The sequence below is a fragment of the Pelophylax lessonae genome (assembly GCF_965119305.1).
Source record: "Pelophylax lessonae genome assembly, chromosome: 1".
NCBI classification, from domain to species: Eukaryota; Metazoa; Chordata; class Amphibia; order Anura; family Ranidae; genus Pelophylax; species Pelophylax lessonae.
Genome location: NC_138768.1, coordinates 511,165,063 through 511,187,999, shown reverse-complemented (window position 1 = coordinate 511,187,999; position 22,937 = coordinate 511,165,063). Strand labels below are relative to the sequence as shown.

At 44.1% G+C, this 22,937-nt stretch overlaps 1 protein-coding gene across 1 annotated transcript in view; it reads left to right on the top strand.

The window, feature by feature from the left end:
- Window positions 1-234: 234 nt before the first annotated feature.
- The window catches only part of LOC309560156 (protein mono-ADP-ribosyltransferase PARP14-like), a gene marked incomplete at its 5' end in the record, with an annotated part of 157,505 nt that continues 134,802 nt past the window's right edge, over window positions 235-22,937 (top strand). Inside the window, 3 exons of the mRNA XM_082263721.1 lie at window positions 235-406; window positions 6,720-6,814; window positions 20,338-20,374. Coding sequence (XP_082119847.1) covers window positions 235-406; window positions 6,720-6,814; window positions 20,338-20,374 — 304 coding nt within the window. The remainder of the gene's footprint in view (window positions 407-6,719; window positions 6,815-20,337; window positions 20,375-22,937) is intronic.

The window sequence follows — 22,937 nt, the reverse complement described above, 5'->3', positions numbered from 1 at the left end:
TTGCAGAAGTGTAATATATTTGATGATCTGGTTATTACATGAATTTTTAGTTCTGGTTTGAAAAGAATCCTGACTTCGTCATCCAAGCTATATCTGTAAACAAAGACAGCGGACTTTTTGCTTTCAGCAGACTCACTTCCTTTATTACACCCAACACAGAGCTTTCACTTTCATTTGTATTAGATACGCTCAATCACAAACAGCATATTGGGCGGTCTGTGACAAGGAGAAAAAATGGGTGATTATCCATTTCCCATAGTTGTTAAATACAGCAAAGCGCTGAACCAACAGCAAGAAAAAGAGCAGAAACGTTATTTTTCTATGAAAAGAAAATCTGGTGGCGGAGACTGTAACATAACCCAGCTGAACCCCACCCAGTACAAAGTGAGCTACAAGACAAAGGAAGGTAAGTCTACGTCTTTAGAAAATAACTTAGGAAAATAAAACCAATATGGGCATAAAGTTTATTCACTTGTTAACGGGAGATTAAACCACTTGCTGAATAGTGTCAAGCATGCATAAACAAATGAACTCTAAATTCAGCTATTGTCAACAAGGAGTTAAAGTTTGAAATGAAAGTAAAGTCATTCATTTTTTTTTTTTTAGAGTTAGAGTTTACTGTTATGATTAAAAATGAAATGAAAGTCATGCTGGCCATACACTATACAAAAAAAATGGGACGAAATTCTATTGCTTCGATCGTTCGGTCGATTTTCTGATAGTTAAAGGATGACGAATGATAATCGGTTAAATTTTCATCCCCAAAAATTCAAATTAAAATTTTTAAATATTTTTATTGAATGAACGAAATTTGTAAGGTTAGCAGGCCTCTCGCACGGGAAAAATCGTTTGATTTGTCATGTGCAGGTGCAAGAAAACTTTAACCTGTAAGTAAACAGATTCGCGATAATGTAACATACAGATGCAAGGATCTTTCGTCTACACAAGCTCAAATGCACATTCAGCTAGCAGGACACATAGTACATTTGATCTGTCCACAATAAACGTATGATACACCAAGCGGGCATACACCGAAGCAACGTTGAGAAATTTTTTTTTGTAATTTCCCTTCTAATGTGACCAAATCAAATGATAAACCAGTTAATTTATGTCCATTGAACGTTTATCTTTCGAAATATGGTTGCTACATGATGGTAATATCTTTTGCCCTTCTGAAAATTCTTTAGTCTTTCAAAATCGATATTGTCCGATTTCTCGTATAGTGTATGGCAAGCTTTAGTGTAGAATGGCTGGAATTGGTATTATTTCAGGTTTTTTGTCGTCATTGACATTTGTATTCCATCAGTGAGAAGTCAGTATCTTCCCAAAATGTGTTTTTGAGCTGTGGAGTCACATATCCATCTATATCACCCCCCCCCTTTCCCATTGGAAGATATCCACTTTAACCACTTAAGCCACGGAAGATTTTACCCCCTTCCTATTTTGCGATTCGGCACTGCGTGACTTTAACGGACAATTGCGCGGTCGTGCGACGCTGTACCTAAACGAATTTGACGTCCTTTTTTTCCCACAAATAGAGCTTTCTTTTGGTGGTATTTGATCACCTGTGCGATTTTTTGATCATGCGCTATAATCAAAAAAAGAGCGACAATTTTGCAAAAATAACAATATTTTTCACATTTTTTTATATGAAATTCCCCCCAAAAAATGTAAAAATCTAAATTTTTTTACATTTTTGGCCAATTTGTTTTCTGCTACCTATGTTTGGTAAAAAAAAATCACAATAAGCGTATTTTGATTGGTTTGCGCAAAAGTTATTGCGTTTACTAACTAAGGGAAAGATTTTTGTCATTTTTGTTGTTTTTTTTTTTAACGATTAATGGCGGCGATCTGCGTTTTTTTTTGCGGGACTGCGACATTGCGGCGGACAGATCGGACCCTTGACTTACATTTTTGACACTTTTGGGGGTACCAGTGACATTACTACAGTAATCAGTGCTATGCATATGCACTGTTACTGTAAAAATGACACTGGCAGGAAAGGGGTTAACTTTATTGGAGAGGGAGGGGTTAAGTGTGTCCCTAGGGGCGTGCTTCTAACTGTGCAGGGATGTGGCTGTGTGTGCAACAGCACAGATCAACGGTCCTACATAGCAGGACCGTTAGATCAGTGCTTTTACACAGGGAAGAATGACAGGCGGCTTTGTTTACATTAGCCCCCTGCCTTTCTCCCTTCACAGCGGACGATTGCGAGTGACCGGCAGACATCAGGTCCGCCGGTCACACGCACGGAGGTGTCCGTGAATGAGCCGAGGCGGGAGCGCGCCTCCGGCGGCGCACGCCCGCCCACTATTGGCTCCCAGGCTAGTGACGTACCGAAACGTCACTTTGCCTGGCCGGGGCTGACCGCCGCTGTATATGAACTTGCGGCGGTCGGCAACCCGTTAAGTTGGGCTCAAATATATGCGAATTGGATGTGTTTTTCTCCGCATTTAATTCACATGACAGGCGAGTGTGATCGGCTCTCAATGGTGGTGGTTCACACAGGTCCGTGCGGCCACGGTCCAGATTGCAGAAGGGACCTGTGTGTCCAGTTCAGGCAAATATTCGGAACTACATTGCACCTGAACCAGTGAACAGACACTCACCGGACCCCAGGCACAAACCCGCGGCCGCACATATGTAAACCCACCCTGATTCTTTTTCTGGTGGCGACCATGATGTTTTGCTTTGTATCTCAATTTTTCTGGTGATGACTGTTGCCATTGGTCAATCACGAGGTCAACCTAATGATTACACAAACAATAATAAACAGAAAGTGCAGGGAAATCTCTACAAATTGAGGGGAATGCCCTTTTTCTACAGTTGTTACTGGATCTGGCCTAAACCCGTAAAAGTACTTACTTTCGTCTTATTTCCTGGTGGCAATTTAGAAATTTTAGATTTGCCATAACTTTCTATCCTACTAATAACGGTCACCGGTCACCAAGAGAAAAAAGGGTTATTCTACCTAATGGTGAATTATTTACAATTCAATAAATTACTAATCTCCTCCAATAGGAATAATCCATCTATAGTTAACACCTTTGTGATCAAAATGCCACAGGGAAGAAGATTTTGATAGCTCGTTAAAATAAGATTGTGAAATACAGTTGTAACTCATAATCTGATTGATTGAAATACGATTGTATTCCTGAACAAAGTATATCATGACGGTAATTGGCATTAACGATCGATAAAATTCCACCACGGCTAATTGATTCAAAGTGAATCTGAATTGAAATTGAGTCCAAATCAATCAGAAGGAAACTTATGGCTATTCAATTGTTTGTGAGATTGATCAAACCGCAAATGAATTGGGGACAAGGGGAAAAGGTTCTTTGGGGTGGGGAAGCAGAGCCCCTATACCCCAAAGCAACTCCCCCATGTTGAGGGCATGCAACCTGGTATGGTTAAGGAAGGGGGGGGCGCTCACTCCTCCCCTCCCTTTCTTGACCTGCCAGGCTGCATGCTCAGATAAGGGTTAGATATGGAGGGGGGAACCCTGTGCCATGTTTTTTATTTTGGCGTGGAGTTCCCCTCCAAATCCATACCAGACCCTAAGGGCCTGGTATGAATCTGGGAGGGGACCCCGAGCCATTTTTTTCACAAATGTTTTTGCCGGCAATTCTTTTTGTTAACATTCAGCTGGGAACCTCGCTGACCCCTGATGACTCATCGATTGTTAAGGACGTGGTTGCCTGCTCCTTAGCAACCAGCTATATACAATGTTTTTAAAGGAAAAAAACCCCCCACAAAAATGCATCAAAAAATGTATTAAAATCGCAACATGTGCATTTCTGTTGCGTCTCTGTTGAAGTCTATTACATGCAAAACGCAATCTGCTACAAGAAAAAAAGTCCCACACCCTTTCCATGTCAACGTGTAACATAAAAACCATGTTAAATGGACTGTAGTGAGTTTCTGCAAAATGCACCTAAAAGTGCATAGGTGTGAATGTAGGGTAAAACCTCTCGTTACCATTAAAATGTAATTTGTAGCCCAATCCTAACCAATCATACCTGCCTGTAGCCTACATGAAAATATAAATATGGCTACTTCACAGCTATGTGTTGCATCTCAATGTGTGTTTTTTTTTTAACAAGAAATTTTATTTACATTAAGCAGGTCCATTGAAAGGAATAGTAAACACTTTTGTGCATTTCTGTATTGCAATCTCTACATTCTGAATGTTTCTCCCTCGTTTTGCATAACATGTGACTGCAAAATGTAGAAACGGACACGTATGCAGTCAGTGAGGTCAGAATCTCCTGATATCAAAGCTTTTTAAGTTAGAGCATCTGAAAATACTAAAGCTACTGGACAAGGCTGACAGTAAGGTGAACAAAATTTTCAGGAGAGGTCAGCAATGTCAGCCTTCATATTTATGGCTCGTTCATACCAGTGTGCTGCAGTAACACTACATGCATTGGTGTGCTGCAATGGAACTCATTATGACCTGCAACCCGAAAGTATCTTCTCAATGCATCTGCATTGCAGTGCACTGCACTAGAGGAAATGCCACAGGAGTGATTTTGGTTTGTTTTGGTGTATTAAGCAGCCCATTAAAAATAAGAGGATGCCTTACTGCAATACACATTAAAGTAAAACTAAAAATGGCATAGGGTTCCCCCTAAAGCCCCACTAAACCTTTATCCTTGATAAGGGTCTGATGAATTTTGAGGGGTACCTCAGGCAAAAAAAAGACAAAATGGTTCCCAGATTCTGTTCATTTCGCCCACAGACCACCCAACCCCATTAAAAATAGGAGGATGCCTTACTGCAATACACATTAAAGTAAAACTAAAAATGCCATAGGGTTCCTCCTAAAGCCACACTAAACCTTTATCCTTGATAAGGGCCTAATGGATTTTGAGGGGTACCTCCGGCAAAAAAAAAAAAAAAAATGGTTCCCAGATTGTGTTCATTTCTCCGACAGACCACCACAACCCCAGGAGTGTGGGGAAGAGGCCTTTGACCATAGCCATTTCATGTTGAAGACACTTTGCCTGGTATGGTTCAGGATTGGAGGGGGGGGGGGCACCTGATTACTGTCCCTTCTTTCTTGGCCAGACAGGCTGCATGCTTGGATAAGAGTCTGGTGTTGATTATCATTTCCACTTTTTGCATGGGGTACCCCCTTAAAAATCTAGAATAAGGGTCTTATGGATTTTGGAGAAGCTTTTTTTTTTTTCTTTCACCTGCATGACACTGTGTCAAATGAGTGACTTGTTTTGTTCACTAAGTAGGAGGACAGCTCTGGACCTAGTATCGATGTGTCTTGTTCCTACCTCCCAAGTGAAGTTTTAAAACAAACAGAAGAAACCAGTTCAACAAGTAAAATCAGTTCTTTGCATATTTTGGTGAATGATATTATTTTAGTTACTTTACCACTTTGAATACTTCTAGTTGAGAATCGCTTATATCCATTTCCCTTTGAAGTCCACCTGCTTCTTTTTTTTTTTTTATGACGTACTAAATATTAAGTTAGCATAGTTTGTCATTATTTATTACAGTTTTCATTTATATGCATAAGAAAGATGTATATTAAATACAGATATGCATTAAGAAGGCAATGTTATGCAATCCTGATCACAGAGACACGGAAATAAGGATAATGATTATAATGTGGGGTAACGTGTCATGAGCACAACTGTCATTGGTAAATCAGTCTAGAACGCCCAAGTTTTTGTAACAAAAAAAGAAATGACGGAGCTCATTCCCCTAAAACATAATAGAATATGCATATGTAAATTATACTTGCCTAATGCATCATTAATGCTAAACTCCAGGCAAGCATTTTTTTTGCATAGTTATATTGGCCTAGCTTGGACCAATGTATGTATGCATATGTCATAACTGTAAGATTCACAGGGAAGCTGGAAATGTATGTAGCAGGCACTGCTACTACAGTGACCATGGGAGCATCTTTGCTAGTTTCCCACGCAGAGTGGCTGCCTTTCTGCTTAGTGAACACAGGAGGTTGCTTGGGTGTCATTCAGAGAACACTTTGCATTTTCTTAATTGATGAAAAGCGGCCTCTTATTGGAAGAGGTAGAGATCATGACATCCCCCTCCTGCCTCTCCACCTCGTCCAATCAAATAATGCCTAAGAAAAGTCAAAGTGTTCCCTGAAGGGCACCTGTGTCACCTGTGGCAAATTAGTGACTTCCTGCATTCATTAAGCAGCAGCGCAGCTGCCCAGCATGGGACCAGGAAGCTAGTGATGATCACTGTAGTAGTAGTGTCTAACTCCGTGATTTCTTCCATGGGGATTTTTTAAGTTTAACATGCATACTTACATTGATGCAACTGGGCTTTTGTAACTATACAAAAATATGCATACCTGTAATTTATCTTTAAAATATATTGAAAATAATTATACTCTATTACAAAGAACAGTTGTACTAAAGTGAGCGAGTGGTAGAATAAATATATTAAATTAAATGACCTTCCTTCTGGTCATACATTTCTCCAAAACATCATGGTAAGCTTAACATCTTGAACTCAGTGGAATGCAAAATGCAGAAAACACAGGGAGACAGGCCTCTGAAGGAAATCCAGGTTATCCTGTACCGAGTAATTCATGCCAGACCGATTGAGATTGTTGGTGAAGAAAAACATCATCATTGTTTTTTAAAATTGTTCTATTACACTTGTGGGTGTATTAAACACAGCATGGCTTAGACACTAAGTGTACATTTTTGTTTGCATGATAGTGATGGAGAGAGTCCTCAATTATGCAGATCACAAGAAGGACTTTTGTGGGGAATTGATAGATTTCACAATGGAAGCAGAAGAAAACCAAAAAAAGGTATGGCGCTTTTTACTCAAAATTTTACTAGAAAATCTAGTTGGTATCTGCAAGAAAATATAGCTGTAAAATCCCTGAAACCAAAGTAAAGAGCAGCACAAGTAGAATATTGCTGGAGGAATGTATACAATTTGATTGAGATTCTTATTCCATACATACTACATCCTGCTTCACCAAGGATCACTTGATGGATTTCCACCTACATTTGGGTGCTTGCTAACTGAGAAAAAGATAATTACTAAAAAAAAATGTTCAGAGAATGTTTCCAAAGCTCACCCTGCCACAGGAAAGTATGCCTTTCATCTGTACACCTATCCTTTGCAGATTTTGATTAATCAGCAAGGTAATCATTTACTGTGGCAGAGTGAGTTTCCGCTAAATTGCTAGTAAAAATTATTTTCATTTTTTTTATTTTATTTTACATTTTTTTAACGTTTTTTAAAGAAAAAAAACTCCTTCTTTTACAGATAGGGCTTGCAGGTTTCTGTCCATGACAACTCTTCCCATTATCTGTCTGTCAGGGTCTGGCTGCCGAGTGCCGACATGTTTAATTTTGGGGAAGAGGTCATAAATCTGGGTATGTGTTGCGGCTTTATGACCAAGTATCCCTAATGGTAAAGCCACTAGGCTTAGACTGAGAAGGAGTCTCAGTCTTAGACTGGCCCCAAAAAGGCTAGGTTCACAAGAAGCTTCTGGGGCTCACATTGTAAGCAGGCTAAAACAGTTATTGGGTGCTGGCCTGGCTAGGAGGGCTGGGGTTAACACTTTGCCTGGTCTTTTAGGCTTTTTGGCAGGATCCTGGCTGGGTCAGTGTGACATAAATTGGGTTAGTGTTTCAGCGCAGAGAGTTCCCCCCCCCCCACCCGGAAGCCGTCTTTGGCTCTGTAGGAGAGCACCCACCAGAGAGCGATCAAGGAGTTCCAGTGCAATCTTGGGTTGGTGAGGCCCATAAGGGGTGAGGATGGACGAAGAGACCCACGGGAGTAGGAGTCATGGCCTGTAGCAGAGACTTTTAACTTCGGGTTCACCCTGAAGAGACCGGTGCTGGAGAAATGCCTCTGTAGGACTTATGCTTGCTGGACTGCATCAATTCAGGTATGCAGGGGAAGCACACAGGCCTGTAGTAATGGTTAGGGAATAGAAAATAATAATACCTTGCACCTTTCTTAACCACTTGTCAAGCACATTACATACACATATATATATACACACACACTGCCCAAAAAAAATTAAAGGAACACTTTAAAAACACGTTAGATCTCAAAGGTGAAAAATATTATGGTGGATATACTAATATGGACTGGGTAATGTGTTAGGAAGGAAATGTTGTCACGTTGTTTGATGGAATGATTGTGACGGAACGGACCCACACCATGTTTGAGTGCTTCCATGATATACCGCTTCCTTCCACCCCAAACATAGATATCAGATATTATAGCAGCATAACATACAAGACTAACAGACAAATAGCTTGTATGAGATCTGTAACGCTTATTTGACAAACTAACACAGAATATATACCACACAGGAGGACATCCCCCCTCCTGATCATATTACCCTAACAAAACTGTAACCAGAAACATAAATAACATGTGCTAATTAACTGGTCACTTAACCCAGCCTGGATGACTAGACAATTCCGCCCCTACAACAGTGAATACACATTATTACAAGTATAAACACATCCCACAAGGGTTTAGTACCAGAAACAAAAGGTGTTATAAAAACAAATAACCATGGCATCCACATCTAAGCAATGCTTTGATTAATCAGGAACATCAGATATACTGGTTGATTATATTATTTATGTTGTCCACCAATCCTTATTAGTTTACTGAGTTTAGCAGTTAAAATGCTTTCAGCCACATCTGCACAAGTGTTAAACTGTATTAGGTCTTTCCTTGTTTACACGGTTCCTACGGCAACCGTTCTGCTATTTAGTCCAGCGATCGTCACCCAGCGGCCTATCCCTTAAGAAAGTCACGTGGAGTGACGCAACGCGTTGGGAGGAGCCGGGTGAGGTCACTTCCGGTCTATGGCCGAGACCAGAAGTATCGGAGTTTTACCGCACATTGCGGCTACACATTTATCCCTGCCTTACTGTGAGTTTTTATTATTCCTTTTATCAATAAATATAATTATGTACTACACTATGAGGCCCTTCTTAATTATATCCCTGCCATGAGCGAGAGTTCTGGGAAGATTACCATGGTCATCATTATAGAGAGAGGCAGCATTCCTTTACTGGCTGGTTATCTATATGAGAGGTGAATCTACTAGTGGCCCCACTCAAAGTCCCTGATGTGGAGAAAGACCCTGAACCAAGCCGGTTACATAGTTACATAGTAGGTGAGGTTGAATAAAGACAATAGTCCATCCAGTTCAACCTGTGTAGGTGTGTGTGACTGTAATCATCTAACATAGCCCTCAATCTCCTGATCCTTGAGATGTAAGTCTAAGAGTCTTTTGAAAGTCACCATACTACCCGCAGAAACCACCTCTTGTGGTAGACAATTCCACAATCTTGTAGCCCTAACAGTAAAGAACCCCCCACGTTGCCTGAGGTTAAAACGCTTCTCCTCTAATCGCATTGTATGTCCTCGAGTCCTCATGCAATTCCTTCGAATGAACAGCTTTTCTTCTAAGCTGAGATCCCCATTAAGATATTTATAAATTGCTATCATGTCCCCTCTCAGACGTCTTTTCTCCAGGGAAAATAAATCGAGCGATTGCAGCCGCTCTTCATAGGTAAGGTCCTCCAACCCCCTAATCAGTTTAGTTGCCCTTCTCTGGACTTTCTCCAGCTCCAACACATCCCTCCTGAGGACTGGCGACCAGAACTGGACAGAATACTCCAGATGCGGTCGGACCAGAGTTTTATAAAGTGGAAGGATTATAGTCTTATCTCTGGAATACATCCCTTTCTTTATGCATGCTAGTATTCTGTTGGCTTTGGAAGCTGCCGCTTGGCATTGCATGCTGTTGCCTAATCTATCATCAACTAAGACTCCCAGATCTTTCTCCATTTTTGATTCCCCCAAGGGTTCCCCTCCTAACGTGTATTGTGTTTTTATGTTTTTGGTCCCCAAGTGCAAAACCTTACACTTCTCCACATTAAACCTCATTTGCCATGTCGTTGCCCACTCCGTAATTTTGTCCAGGTCATTCTGTAGGATATCTGCTTCATGCTGTGCAGTTATTGCCCTGGCCAATTTTGTGTCATCTGCAAAAACTGATAACGAACTACTGATCCCTTCCTCAATGCTGTTTATGAATAAATTGAACAAGGTTGGTCCCAGGACTGAGCCCTGGGGCACCCCGCTTACTACCTCTGACCAGTCTGAGTATGCGCTGTTTATTACTACCCTTTGGACACGGCCTTTTAGCCAATTCCGTATCCAAGAGCAAACCCTGCTGTCGATACCTGCAGACCTTATTTTATAAATTAAGCGCTTGTGGGGAACTGTATCAAACGCCTTAGCGAAATCCAAGTACACCACATCCACTGGTCTCCCCCTATCTAGCTCACAGCTCACTTCCTCGTAGAATGCTAAGAGATTGGTTTGACAAGAACGCCCATTTGTAAACCCGTGCTGGTTACTACTGATGATGTTGTTGTCTTTAGCATACTCTACGATATAGTCCCTTATCATCCCCTCCAAAAGTTTACATATTATTGATGTCAGACTGACAGGCCTATAATTTCCCGGGATATGTCTCTGGCCCTTTTTGAATATCGGAATCACGTTAGCCTTCCTCCAATCCCCTGGTACATCTCCTGTCCTAATACTGTCAGCAAAGATCAGGAACAGTGGTCTAGATATAACCATACTGAGTTCCTTGAGCACTCTCGGATGTACGCCATCCGGGCCTGGTGATTTGTTTGTGTTAAGTTTATCCAGTCTTTCCCTGATTTCCCCCTCTGTTAGCCATAGTGGCAAGTCCTGTGTATTACTACTAACCATACAGTCATGGTCAGTGTACCCTTCCTTTTCCTGCGTAAAGACTGACGAGAAAAAAGAATTCAGCACGGTTGCTTTTTCAGTGTCCTCTGTAACCATCCTCCCATCATCGTTAATTATGTGTGCAATATGCTCTGCCCTAGTTTTTTTGCTGTTGATATATTTAAAGAATTTCTTTGGGTTTTTTTTACTATCCTCCGCTATTTGTCTCTCAAAGTTGATTTTAGCCATCTTGATTTCGTGTTTACACTTCTTATTTTCCTCCTTGTATTGCTGGAAGGCCGATACTGTGCCCTCTGATTTATATTTCTTGAAGGCCAATTTTTTTCCCCTAATAAGTTTTTTAACGCTACGGTTTAGCCAGCCAGGTTTGGCTTTGTCTCTTCTAAATTTATTCCCCATAGGAATGCACTGCAAGATGCCTTTGCTTAATATTGTTCTAAAGCATTCCCATTTTTCCTCTGTGGTCAGTGATCCCAGGGTTTGGTCCCAGTTTACCCTTTCCATCAATGAGTACAATTTTGGAAAGTCTGCCCTTCTGAAGTTTAGGGTTCTTATGTTCCCCACTTGCCTTTTTATATTGTTATTTATACTAAATGTGATCATCCTGTGATCGCTAGAGCCCAGGTTGTCCTGGACTCCTACTTCCGAGATTATGTCTGGGTCATTAGTGATCAATAGATCCAGGATAGCATTCTCTCTAGTAGGGGAATCCACCAACTGCGACATGTAGTTATCCTGTAAGGTTTCCGTGAATAGCCGGGCCTTATGCGAGTGTGCAGTCCCCTCTTCCCAGTCAATGTCGGGATAATTGAAGTCCCCCAATATGATGACTGATCCTAGTTTTGCCGCTTTACCTATTAGTGCTAAAAATTCCAGCTCTACCTCCTCCCCTTGGTTAGGTGGCCTATAGCAAACCCCCACAACTACTTTTCCCTTATCTTCTTCCCTATCAAGTTCAACCCACACAGATTCTAAATCCATGCTCATCCCATCCGTAATGTCACTCCTTTCTAGCACCTTTATATTGTTCTTGACATAGAGACATACCCCTCCCCCTCTTTTACCAACCCTGTCCTTCCGGTACACCGAATACCCTTGGATATTGGCCAGCCAGTCATGTGAGGGGTCGAACCAAGTCTCCGTTATTCCCACAAGGTCTATGTCTTCCTCATGTACTAACATTTCCAACTCATCCATCTTATTAGCTAGGCTCCTGGCATTAGCATATACCCCTCTTAGTTTTACGGAAGTTAAACGTGATTGGCGGTTTTGTTTATTTCTGTTTGGTCTGCTGTTCTCCCGCACAGACCCGCCAATTGATGTTGTTGACCTACTGTCGCTGTTGACCCTACAACTGCCTTCAGTCCTCTGCTCCCTCCTGACTGATTCTACTTCTGAGACCTCCCCCCCGTCTCCTAGTTTAAAAGCCCCTCCAACTCGGTGGCCATCTTTCTCCCCAAAAGAGCTGTACCGTCCCCATTAAGGTGCAGCCCATCCTTACTAAAGAGCCGGTGGCCGACTGAGAAGTCAGCCCAGTTCTCCAGGAACCCAAACCCCTCCTTCCTACACCAATTCCTCAGCCACTTGTTAACTTCCCTAAGCTCCTTCTGCCTCTCCTGTGTGGCTCGAGGTACAGGCAGTATTTCAGAGAAAACCACCTTGAAGGTCCTTTTCCTCAATCTATTACCTAAGTCCCTGAAATCGTTCTTAAGGATCCTCCACCTACCTTTAACTTTGTCATTAGTGCCCACATGCACCATGACCGCTGGGTCATCCCCAGCCCCGCCCAACAATCTGTCTGCCAGATCTGCGATGTGCCGAACTCGGGCGCCCGGTAAACAACAAACTGTTCGGTTCACGAGATCTTTTTTACAGATTTCCCTCTCTGTCCTCTTGATAATTGAGTCCCCAACTACCACAAACTGTCTAACCTTTCCTGCGTTACGGCCCCCCTTCTTCCTGGAGCCGTCCCTCCCCTGGCAGCTGGGGGAGGGCGCATGCTCCAGCACTGCCACCCCTGAGTTGATATCCCCCTCATCCTGCAACTCAGCAAACATGTTAGGGTCTACCAACTCAGGACTGGCCTCCCTGACTCTCCTCCCCCTAACATTCCTAACAGTCACCCAGCTGCGTACCTCTGCTGCTTGCGTCTCCTCTATTCCTCCCTCCTCTATGCTGACCCCTGCCAGCGCCTGCTGGGTAATGTCCAAGCTCCTTTTCAGGTTGTAGATGCCACGCAGTCTTGTCACTGTGTTCTCTAGATCCACGATGTGGGCTTCCAGAGCAACAAGTCGCTCACATCTTGCACAGCAGTATTCGTCCTCGATTGTTTCATCAAGGAACGCATACATGCCGCAAGAAGTGCACTGAGTGGCATCCCCAATCCTGTCGGACATTATTACCCACTACTCTATGGGGATAATATTAACGACCTGCTCTTCCTTACCTACACTACCTCTAACTTCCCTGGTACAAAACCTGGGGTACCCACCAGTCGCTAATACCCTCACCAGTCACTAGATACTCACCAGTCGCAAGGATCCTCACCAATCGCAAGGATCCTCACCAGTCGCAAGATACTCACCAGTCGCAAGGATACTCACCAGTCGCAAGGATACTCACCAGTCACAAGGATACTCACCCGTCGCAAGATACTCACCAGTCGCAAGGATACTCACCAGTCGCAAGGATACTCACCAGTCGCAAAGATACTCACCAGTCGCAAAGATACTCACCAGTCGCAAGGACACTCACCAGTCGCAAAGATACTTCCAGTCGCAAGGATACTCACCAGTCGCAAGATACTCACCAGTCGCAAGTTACTTCACCAGTCGCAAGGATACTCACCAGTGCAAGGATATTCACCAGTTGCAAGGATACTCACCAGTTGCAAGGATACTCACCCGTCACAAGGTACTCACCAGTCGCAAGGATACTCACCAGTCGCAAGGATACTCACCAGTCGCAAAGATACTCACCAGTCGCAATGATACTCACCAGTCGCAAAGATACTCACCAGTCGCAAAGATACTCACCAGTCGCAAGGACACTCACCAGTCGCAAAGATACTCACCAGTCGCAAAGCTACTCACCAGTCGCAATGATACTCACCAGTCGCAAAGATACTCACCAGTCGCAGGGATACTCACCTGTCGCAAGGATACTCACCTGTCGCAAGGATACTCACCAGTCGCAAGGATACTCACCAGTCGCAAGGACACTCACCAGTCGCAAAGATACTCACCAGTCGCAAAGATACTCACCAGTCGCAAAGATACTCACCAGTCGGTGATATTATAAAAACACTCTTTTGAGTGTACATGGAGGTGAGCGGCCATTGCACTTATTTTCTGGATTAGCTCACTGTAGTGACACCTGCTGGCAAAATTTGAAGATTCACAAGAGTCACTTTATGCATTTGGAGCACCAGGGTTTTATTACACCTTTGCACATGGACGCTTTAATTGGATGATATATTCACCCACTATTTAGTGCAATCAGTTCATTTGTTTTACTTTTTATTTGGACACTTTGATTGGATGAGTCATTCACTCATCACTTAGTGCAATATTTTCATTTGTTTATCTTTTGTATTTTGAAGCACTTTACTGCATTGCACTGATGTACGCATTAACTTTCTTCCTAGTATTTGTGTACCTTACCGTTTTATTTTGTAGCACCTTATTTTGCACAGTGCACATCGTATTCTCATTTGTTTGCATTTTTTTCACTGTGTATTATGCAATTCATGATTGATTACTTACTATTTACCAGATTGATTTAATAGAGTGATTGCATTATATTGTTATACTGGTCATCTCCACCCCCCTACATTCTGTTACTCATATTGGATATTTAGTATGCGATTCTTAATGAATCAGAATCTTTTTATCTTTTAACACATGTATTGCCATTATACTTATTGAGAAAACAGCGCCAATTCACCTTGCCTTTTCTTCACACGTTCTAGTGTTGCTTTCCTGGCCTCTGTTCAACTAAAAATTTGAACTATTGTAACGCCAAAAACCACCTGGTAACTCCAGCATTCGTGTGTTTATTCTGTCTCATCCAGGTCAATGGGTCATGGTCTGAAACCAGGCGAAACTTCCTACTGAGGAGAAAATAGTGTAGTGAGTTCAGAGCTCACTTAATGGCCAGGCACTCCCGCTCCACCACAACAATCAATTTTCTATTAAGGAAAACTATGGAATATTCCTCCCCATTGACCTCTTGGGACAGAACAGCTCCTAAGTCTTCACTGGAGGCATCTATTTGAACAACAAATTCTCTTGAGAAGTCTGGAGTGACCAGCACTGGGTACTGACACAAGGCTGTTTTAGGCTTCTGGAATGCCTTTTCAGCCTTGGTCATTCCATTTCACCATAACTGACTTTTTACCCTTTATTAGGTCTGTGAGAGGTACAGCAATAGTGGTAAAATTGGGGACAAACCTGCGGTAATACCCCACCCATGATGCCCAAAAAGGCTCGCACCTGTTCAGCGGAGCCAGTGCTGGATAGTCTCTACTTTGTTCATCTGTGGCTTCACCTGCCCTCTACCTACAATGTACCCCAAGTACTTGGTTTCCTCCATAGCAATGGCACACTTTTCCGGGTTCACAGTAAATTCTTCTTTCTCCAGAGAGTCTAAGACTGCCTGCACTCGGGGAAGGTGGGATTCCCAGTCAGTAGAAAAGATGACAATGTAAGTACACTGAAGTGTATTTCCAATGTGGGCTTAAGGTTTTATCCATAGCTCTCTGGAAGGTAGCTGGAGCGGAATGCAAGCCGAATGGCATTCTTTTATACTGGAAATGGCCATCTGGGGTAGAAAAGGCAGTTTTTTCTCGGGCTTCCTTAGTCAAAGGTATTTGCCAGTAGCCTTTGGTGAGGTCTAAGGTAGTGATGTACCGGGCTGGTCCCAACCTCTCTATCAGTTCATCTACTCGGGGCATCGGATATGCGTCGAACTTCGATACCTCATTGAGTTTCCTGAAATCATTACAAAAACGCAGAGTCCCATTGGGCTTCGGTACCAACACAACCAGACTCGACCACTCGCTCAGCGATTTCTCTGACACTGCTTTCCCATGTCCCTCGGGGGGTACGATAGGGTTTCACTCGAACCTTCATATTAGGTTTCAGTGACAATATCATGTTCAATAACCCTGGTAAGACCTGGCAGTCCTGAGAACTTCTCTCTATTCCTCTGTAAGAACTCCTTTACCTGCTGCATTTGGTTAGGGAGTTGGAAACTGGGACCGAGTTCTCCCCTACTGGGGGCTTAGGACTTACCTCAGCCAGGGCAACTTCCTGCTCACGGATCTTCCAAGGCTTCAGGAAATTTACATGGTATATATGATAGGACTTCCTCTTTTCAAATTGGTGAATCTTATAATTAACCTCCTCAACCTTTTCTACCACCTCAAAAGGGCCCCTGCCACCTGGCCAGGAAATAACTTTCCACTGTAGGTATAAGCACAGACACCTGATCCCCAATCTGTAACTGTAAGTTTGGCAGACCGGTTGACCACCCTTCTTTGTGCCTCCTGCACTTTTTGCATGTGCTCCTTGACCAGAGGCATCACCTTAGCAATCCTCTCTCTCATCTGAGCTGTATGTTCAACAACTGTCTTATGAGGAGAGGACTCACTGAGGCACTTCCCTAATAGCAAACATCAATGCTGGGAGTTGACAGTCCCAGTCTCTACCAGCTTATTGCACAACCCTTTTAAGCATTGACTTGAGGGTTTTATTGAATTGCAATACCAGTCCATCTGTCTGTGGATGATAGAAAGATGTGTGCAGTTGTTTTATTTGGAACAACCTGCACAGATTTGCCATCATCATGAATGGAGTGCCCTGGTCTATCAAGATTTCCGTTGGGAATCTTGTCCTAGAGAACATATTAAACAGTTCCCTGGCAATTGCTTTTGAAGTAGGACACCTGGTGGCATAATCGAGTACCATGAGGATGTATTGGTGGTCCTGAGACGATTTCACCGAAGTGCCCACCAAATCCATCGCAATGCGTTCAAATGGTACTTCGATTATGGGCAACAGCACCAATGGCTTCCTCAAGTGGGGCATTGGCGTGGTCAGCTGCCAGGTGGGACATGAACCGCAATAACGTCTCACCTCTGCTGTCACTCCTGGCCAGTAGAACTGGTCCGTTATTTGTGCCTTGGTCTTGTCAGCCCCCAAATGACCCCCCATTGTGAGCTAGGTCGAGCACCGTGCATCTGAAAGGCTGGAGAACTAGTAACTGATTGACCACTTCTCCCCTAACCTCGGTAACCCGGTATAGCAGCTCACCAATGACCACAAAGCAGGGAACATTTTTTTCAGCTTCAGGTACTTGGGACACCCCATTAACTACGGTAACCTGTTCCCAGGCATTTTTCAGTGTGGGATCCCGTGGAACGGGCAGTCCCTTCCTATGATAACATCATGGATGAGGTCGGGTACCCCCCCAACCTCCTGGACAATTGGGCCACAGGCCATGGTGATTGTCACTGATACCAGTGGGGATTCCTTGGTGTCCCCATGTATGCATACCACCTTTAGGGTTCTTGCTCCCAGTCTCACCTCCCCAGCTACCCCTTTACCCACAAGTTTTAACATACTTCCGGAGTCCAACAGCTCTCGAGCAGGAAGCTGGTTCACCCAAAGGTCACATTCAAACCACCCCTCAGTTAGGTCCAGATGGGCAGCACAGACCATCTGGGCATAAAACGACATTCTTTGTAGAGCGCCACACTCCATGGGTTCCTCCTGCAGGGGACAGTGGGTCTGGATATGACCCCGGAAGTGACACCGCCAGCACAGCATGCCCTCATTTCTAAGTGCCGGAGCAGAGCTCTGAGACGACGGGGTGGTCGCTCCTTGAATCTGACTCCCTGGTTTATGGATGGCTTGGCTCTTCTCACGGACAGGGGTCCTTAAGGCTTTACAGGTCCCAGTAGATCCTCCACCACAGCGTGTCTCTCAACCATTTCCACTAGTTCATCTGCTGTCTTGGGGTCCCCATGACTCACCCAGCGCTGAAGGTCATGTGGCAGTGACCTCAGATACCAGTCTTACATGACCCGCTCCACCATCTGGGGACCCGTTAACACCTCAGGCTGCAGCCATTTTTTTGACCAGCTAACTCAGCTAACTAAGGTCATTCATCTGAGCCCTTGGCAAACAGTCCATGCAGTACCTCCAACAGTGTACCCTTTGGGCCCGCATAGCAGTAGTCACCCCAAGGCGGGCCAGGATTTCTGCCTTCAGCCTTTTGTATTCCTTGGCATCAGCAGATGACAGTTCGAAATAGGCCTTCTTGGGATCTCCAGTGAGGAAATACCAGCCCACTGGTCTGGGGCCCATTCCTCTCTTTCTGCTGTTCTCTCAAGAGTAGACATAAATGCCTCCACATCATCACTAGGCGTCAGCTTTTGCAGGTAGTAACTGGCCCTTATGGCTACCTGGTTGCTAGGAGCAACAACCGTGTGTTCCCGTCCCTGTGTGAGATGCTGCACTGTCTCCTGTAAAGCAGCCACCTGTGCTTGAGTGGTTTCCTGCTGGACTGTGAACTGGGTGAGCAGCAAACGAGTGGTTTCCTCATGGCGATGGTTGGCCTCTGCAGCAGCCTGCTGCTGGGCTATCATTTTCTGAGCCAGGGCCTGCTGCTGGGCTATCGTGCTCTGCCCCAGGGCTTTTATCACCTCCTCCATGTCACCCTGTGAGGTTTTCAGAGCTTGTGCTCTACTGACCCAGGACATGCAACTGTGGGTCCTGGTACTGGCTCTTTAAATGCTTCCAAATGGCTTTTGCGGCTACACTCATGCCCACATCCTTCACCAAATGTAACCTGGGGTAGCTCTGGAATGACCGCCAGCCAGTTTGGTAAAAACAAAACAGTTCATTTATTTTAATGGCAGCAAAACAAAAAAGACAGCTTACTTCAGCCAAAGTGAATAAACAGTCCAAATCCTGGTATCGGTAATAAAGCAGCAGGCTCACCGCTAGTTTTTGGTCCCAACCAGGGGTCAGGCTCCTCCAAAGTAAGGGTGTCAGGCAGGCCACACGGGGGGGGGGGGGGGCAACAGCCTGTGTCTCAGCTTGTCTGAGAGCTTCGACTTGCTACACAGCTTGTGAGTCTTTCTTTCTTCCACTCACTTCCTTGACACAGGTGCTGATTTCCCTCTGCTGCCTTTCAAGCCTCCCTCACCTGGGACTTAACCCCTTTGGGACCAAAGTACTGGTAGTCAGGGTTTGAAGGCTCTTACCCCCTCAAGTCTCTTTGAACCTTAGAATTCCCAGGTCCCTGTTTTAAACTTAACAATCCAGAGAGTGCTGGAAGTCAGTCCTCTCCAGCCAAACCCAACCCGGGATACCTCACCCTGCATGGATGATAACCCCTGAGTACCACTTGAGCTCTACAACTGTTCCCATTAAAGGGACCACAACTCAAATATTGGGGGAATCTACCTGCCACCCAGGACACATTCCCGGTATCCTGTACAATATATATATATAAACACACACACACACACAGTATCCCACAAAAGTACACCCCTCACATTTTTGTAAATATTTTATTATAACTTTTCATTCGACAACACTGAAGAAATTACACTTTGCTTCAATGTAGTGAGTGTACAGCTGGTGTAACAATGTAACTTTGCTGTCCCCTCAAAATAACTCAACACACAGCCATTACTAAACCTCTGGCAACAAAAGGGAGTACAAAAAGCAAAACAAAAGGGAGTACACCCCTAAGTGAAAATGTCCAAATTGGGCCCAATTAGCCATTTTCCCCTCCCTGATGTCATGTGACTCGTTCGTGTTACAAGGTCTCAGGTGTGAATGGGGAGCAGGTGTGTTAAATTTGGTGTTATCGCTCTCACTCTCTCATACTGGTCACTGGAAGTTCACTATGGCACTACATGGCAAAGAACTCTCTGTGGGTCTCTACATAAAGATGACCTAGGCTATAAGAAGATTGCAAAGACCCTAAAACTGAGTTGCAGCACGGTGGCCAAGACCATGCAGCGGTTTAACAGAACAGTTTCCACCCAGAAAAGGCCTCGCCATGGTCGACAAAAGAAGTTGAGTGCACGTGCTCAGCGTCATATCGAGAGGTTGTCTTTGGGAAATAGACCTGTGAGTGCTGCCAGCATTGCTGAAAAGGTTGAAGGGGTCGGGGGGTCAGCCTGTCAGTGCTCAGGCCATACAGACACTGCATACAGACTCTTCTAAAGATGATGCACAAGAAAGCCGATACGACTTGTGTCGCAATTGTATACGCTATATTATTTTTATTTATATGCTATATTTTTCCCCACAAAAGTTGAATTACCCTTTAAAGTTGGTGTTTGCAAAAAGTGGCTTTCCTTAATAGTACTGTGTGTATGGCTGCAAGGGATTCTGTACTCGGGGCAACCCATTGTCATTACAAATAGACACATGTAGAAGAAAAATGAGAGGCACATTGTAGTAACAGATTTATACTGCTGAGTAACTTTACAGCAATATTTTACAGCAGTAATACGTTTCTTTTTTTTTTCCACAGGCAAACTTGGCACCACTATCTACAGAAGAGCAGTCTAGTAAGTACACAATATGTTGCCTACTACATTAACGTGTAGAGCAAACAGTCATTTCATACCATCAAGTTGAACTAATGCAATTAAGTTGACATTTATGACAGAGGAGTAATACTGACTTTTCTCTCTCATTTTTATATGATAAAGCTTGCTTTATTGTGGACAAAGTATTGTCAGCATGTTGTTTAAACTACATTTGCCAAAATTAATTGTACAATAATACTTCACAATAGTTAACATGTATTTAAAGTCAACTCATCGGGTACATGAAGGTGTCCAAATTGACAATTATGCTAAAAAGTATTTAGCAAAACTCTCAATTATTTCTGTGTGGGCAAGAAAGCCCCTGGATCTTCGATACACTCAATAATACCTTAATGGCACTTTTCTGGTGGCAGTTTCTATTAGGCAGGCATTTGCACCAGTTTAGGTAACATTACCGAAATGGGTGACAAATTCAGGTAAGCTGCTATTGCCATACGGTCCTTAAAGCATAACTCAACTTTTGTTGAGAAAAAAACATTCCCCTATGGGTAATCTCTGTACATTGCAGGGATTTTAACAAACTTTGTTGCAGATTCCTTTCTTTTGTTATTCTGAAGAAATCATTGTTTGTTCCTCTGTCCCTCTGTGCTGAGCAGTGGCGGCTGGTGCTCAAAATAGGCATTGCTTTGCGGCAAAAAACGCTGTAAAATATTGCGTGACTTTGAGGTCACAAAAGTGTGAAAGGGGACTTCAGTTATTAAGGTATAGTGTGCCCCCTTTCAATGCAGAGTGACCAGCATGCCCCCTTTCAATGCAGTGACCAGCATGCCCCCTTTCAATGCAGAGAGACCAGTGCACCCCCTTTCAATGCAGAGAGACCAGCGTGCCCCAGTTCAATGCAGAGTGACCAGCGTGCCCCCTTGCAATGCAGAGAGACCAGCGTGCCCCCTTTCAATGCAGAGAGACCAGCGTGCCCCCTTTAAATGCAGATCGACCAGCGTGCCCCCTTTCAATGCACAGTGACCAGCATGCCCTCTTTCAATGCAGAGAGACCAGCGTGCCCCCTTTCAATGCAGAGAGACCAGCGTGCCCCCTTTCAATGCACAGTGACCAGCGTGCCCCCTTCAAAACAGTGACCAGCGTGCCCCCTTCAATGCAGTGACCAGCGTGCCCCTTCAATGCAGAGACCAGCGTGCCCCCTTCAATGCAGAGACCAGCGGGCCCCCTTCAATGCAGAGACCATCGTGCATGCCCCCTTTCAATGCAAAAGCCATCGTGCGTGCCCCCTTTCAATGCAGAGACCAGCGTGCCCCCTTCAATGCAGAGACCAGCGTGCTTGCCCCCTTTCAATGCAGAGACCAGCGTGCATGCCCCCTTCAATGCAGAGACCAGCGTGCGTGCCCCCTTCAATGCAGAGACCAGCGTGCGTGCCCCCCTTCAATTCAGAGACCAGCGTGCCCCCTTCAATGCAGAGACCAGCGTGCCCCCTTCAATGCAGAGCAGAGTTGTATAAAGTACTCGAAACCCATACTTGAGTAAAAGTACAAGTGCTCGATCAAAAAGTGACTTGAGTAGAAGTGGAAGTGCTCGATCAAAAAGTGACTTGAGTAGAAGTACTAAAGTATTCAACATTTTTTGTACTTAAGTATTGCAAGTAGTTTTTTTAAAAATGTTGCTACTCAAGTACTGAAAGTAAAAGTACCAGTAGTTTTGAAAAATAAATTGCTACTCAAGTACTGAAAGTAAAAGTACAAGTACTATGTTATGTAGTTATTAAAGAAAGAAGTCAAAAGTTTGAACATCATATTGTTTTTTATTATTTCAAATGCAGCTTTTATTTATACATACAGTAGCATTTATTTTCGTATGCGTTGATAATACACATGTTTTGAGCTTCATGAAACCTGCCATCTACTGTTCTGGCAGTGGTAATTTTTATAATTGTAACGAGTAACTATGCAGCACAAAAAAAAAAAATATTGGAGTAGAAGTATTGAAATCATTGAAAAAATGTAGTGAAGTAAAAGTGGAAGTAGGAGAAAAAAATGATACTCCAGGAAAGTACATTTACTGCCTTTCGGTACTTAAGTACAGTAGTGAAGTAGTTCTACTTAGTTACTATACATCTCTGATGCAGAGACCATTGTGCATGCCCCCTTTCAATGCAAAAGCCATCGTGCGTGCCCCCTTTCAATGCAGAGACCAGCGTGCCCCCTTCAATGCAGTGACCAGCGTGCTTGCCCCCTTTCAATGCAGAGACCAGCGTGCGTGCCCCCTTCAATGCAGAGACCATCGTGCGTGCCCCCTTTCAATGCAGAGACCAGCGTGCCCCCTTCAATGCAGAGACCAGCGTGCGTGCCCCCCTTCAATGCAGAGACCAGCGTGCGTGCCCCCTTCAATGCAGAGACCAGCGTGCGTGCCCCCCCTTCAATGCAGAGACCAGCGTGTGTGCCCCCCTTCAATGCAGAGACCAGCGTGCATTCCCCCATAAATGCAGAGACCAGCGTGCATGCCCCCTTCAATGCAGTGTGCCCCCCCCCCGAGACCAGTGCACTTACCCGCAGCGGCGGTGGCGGCGGCT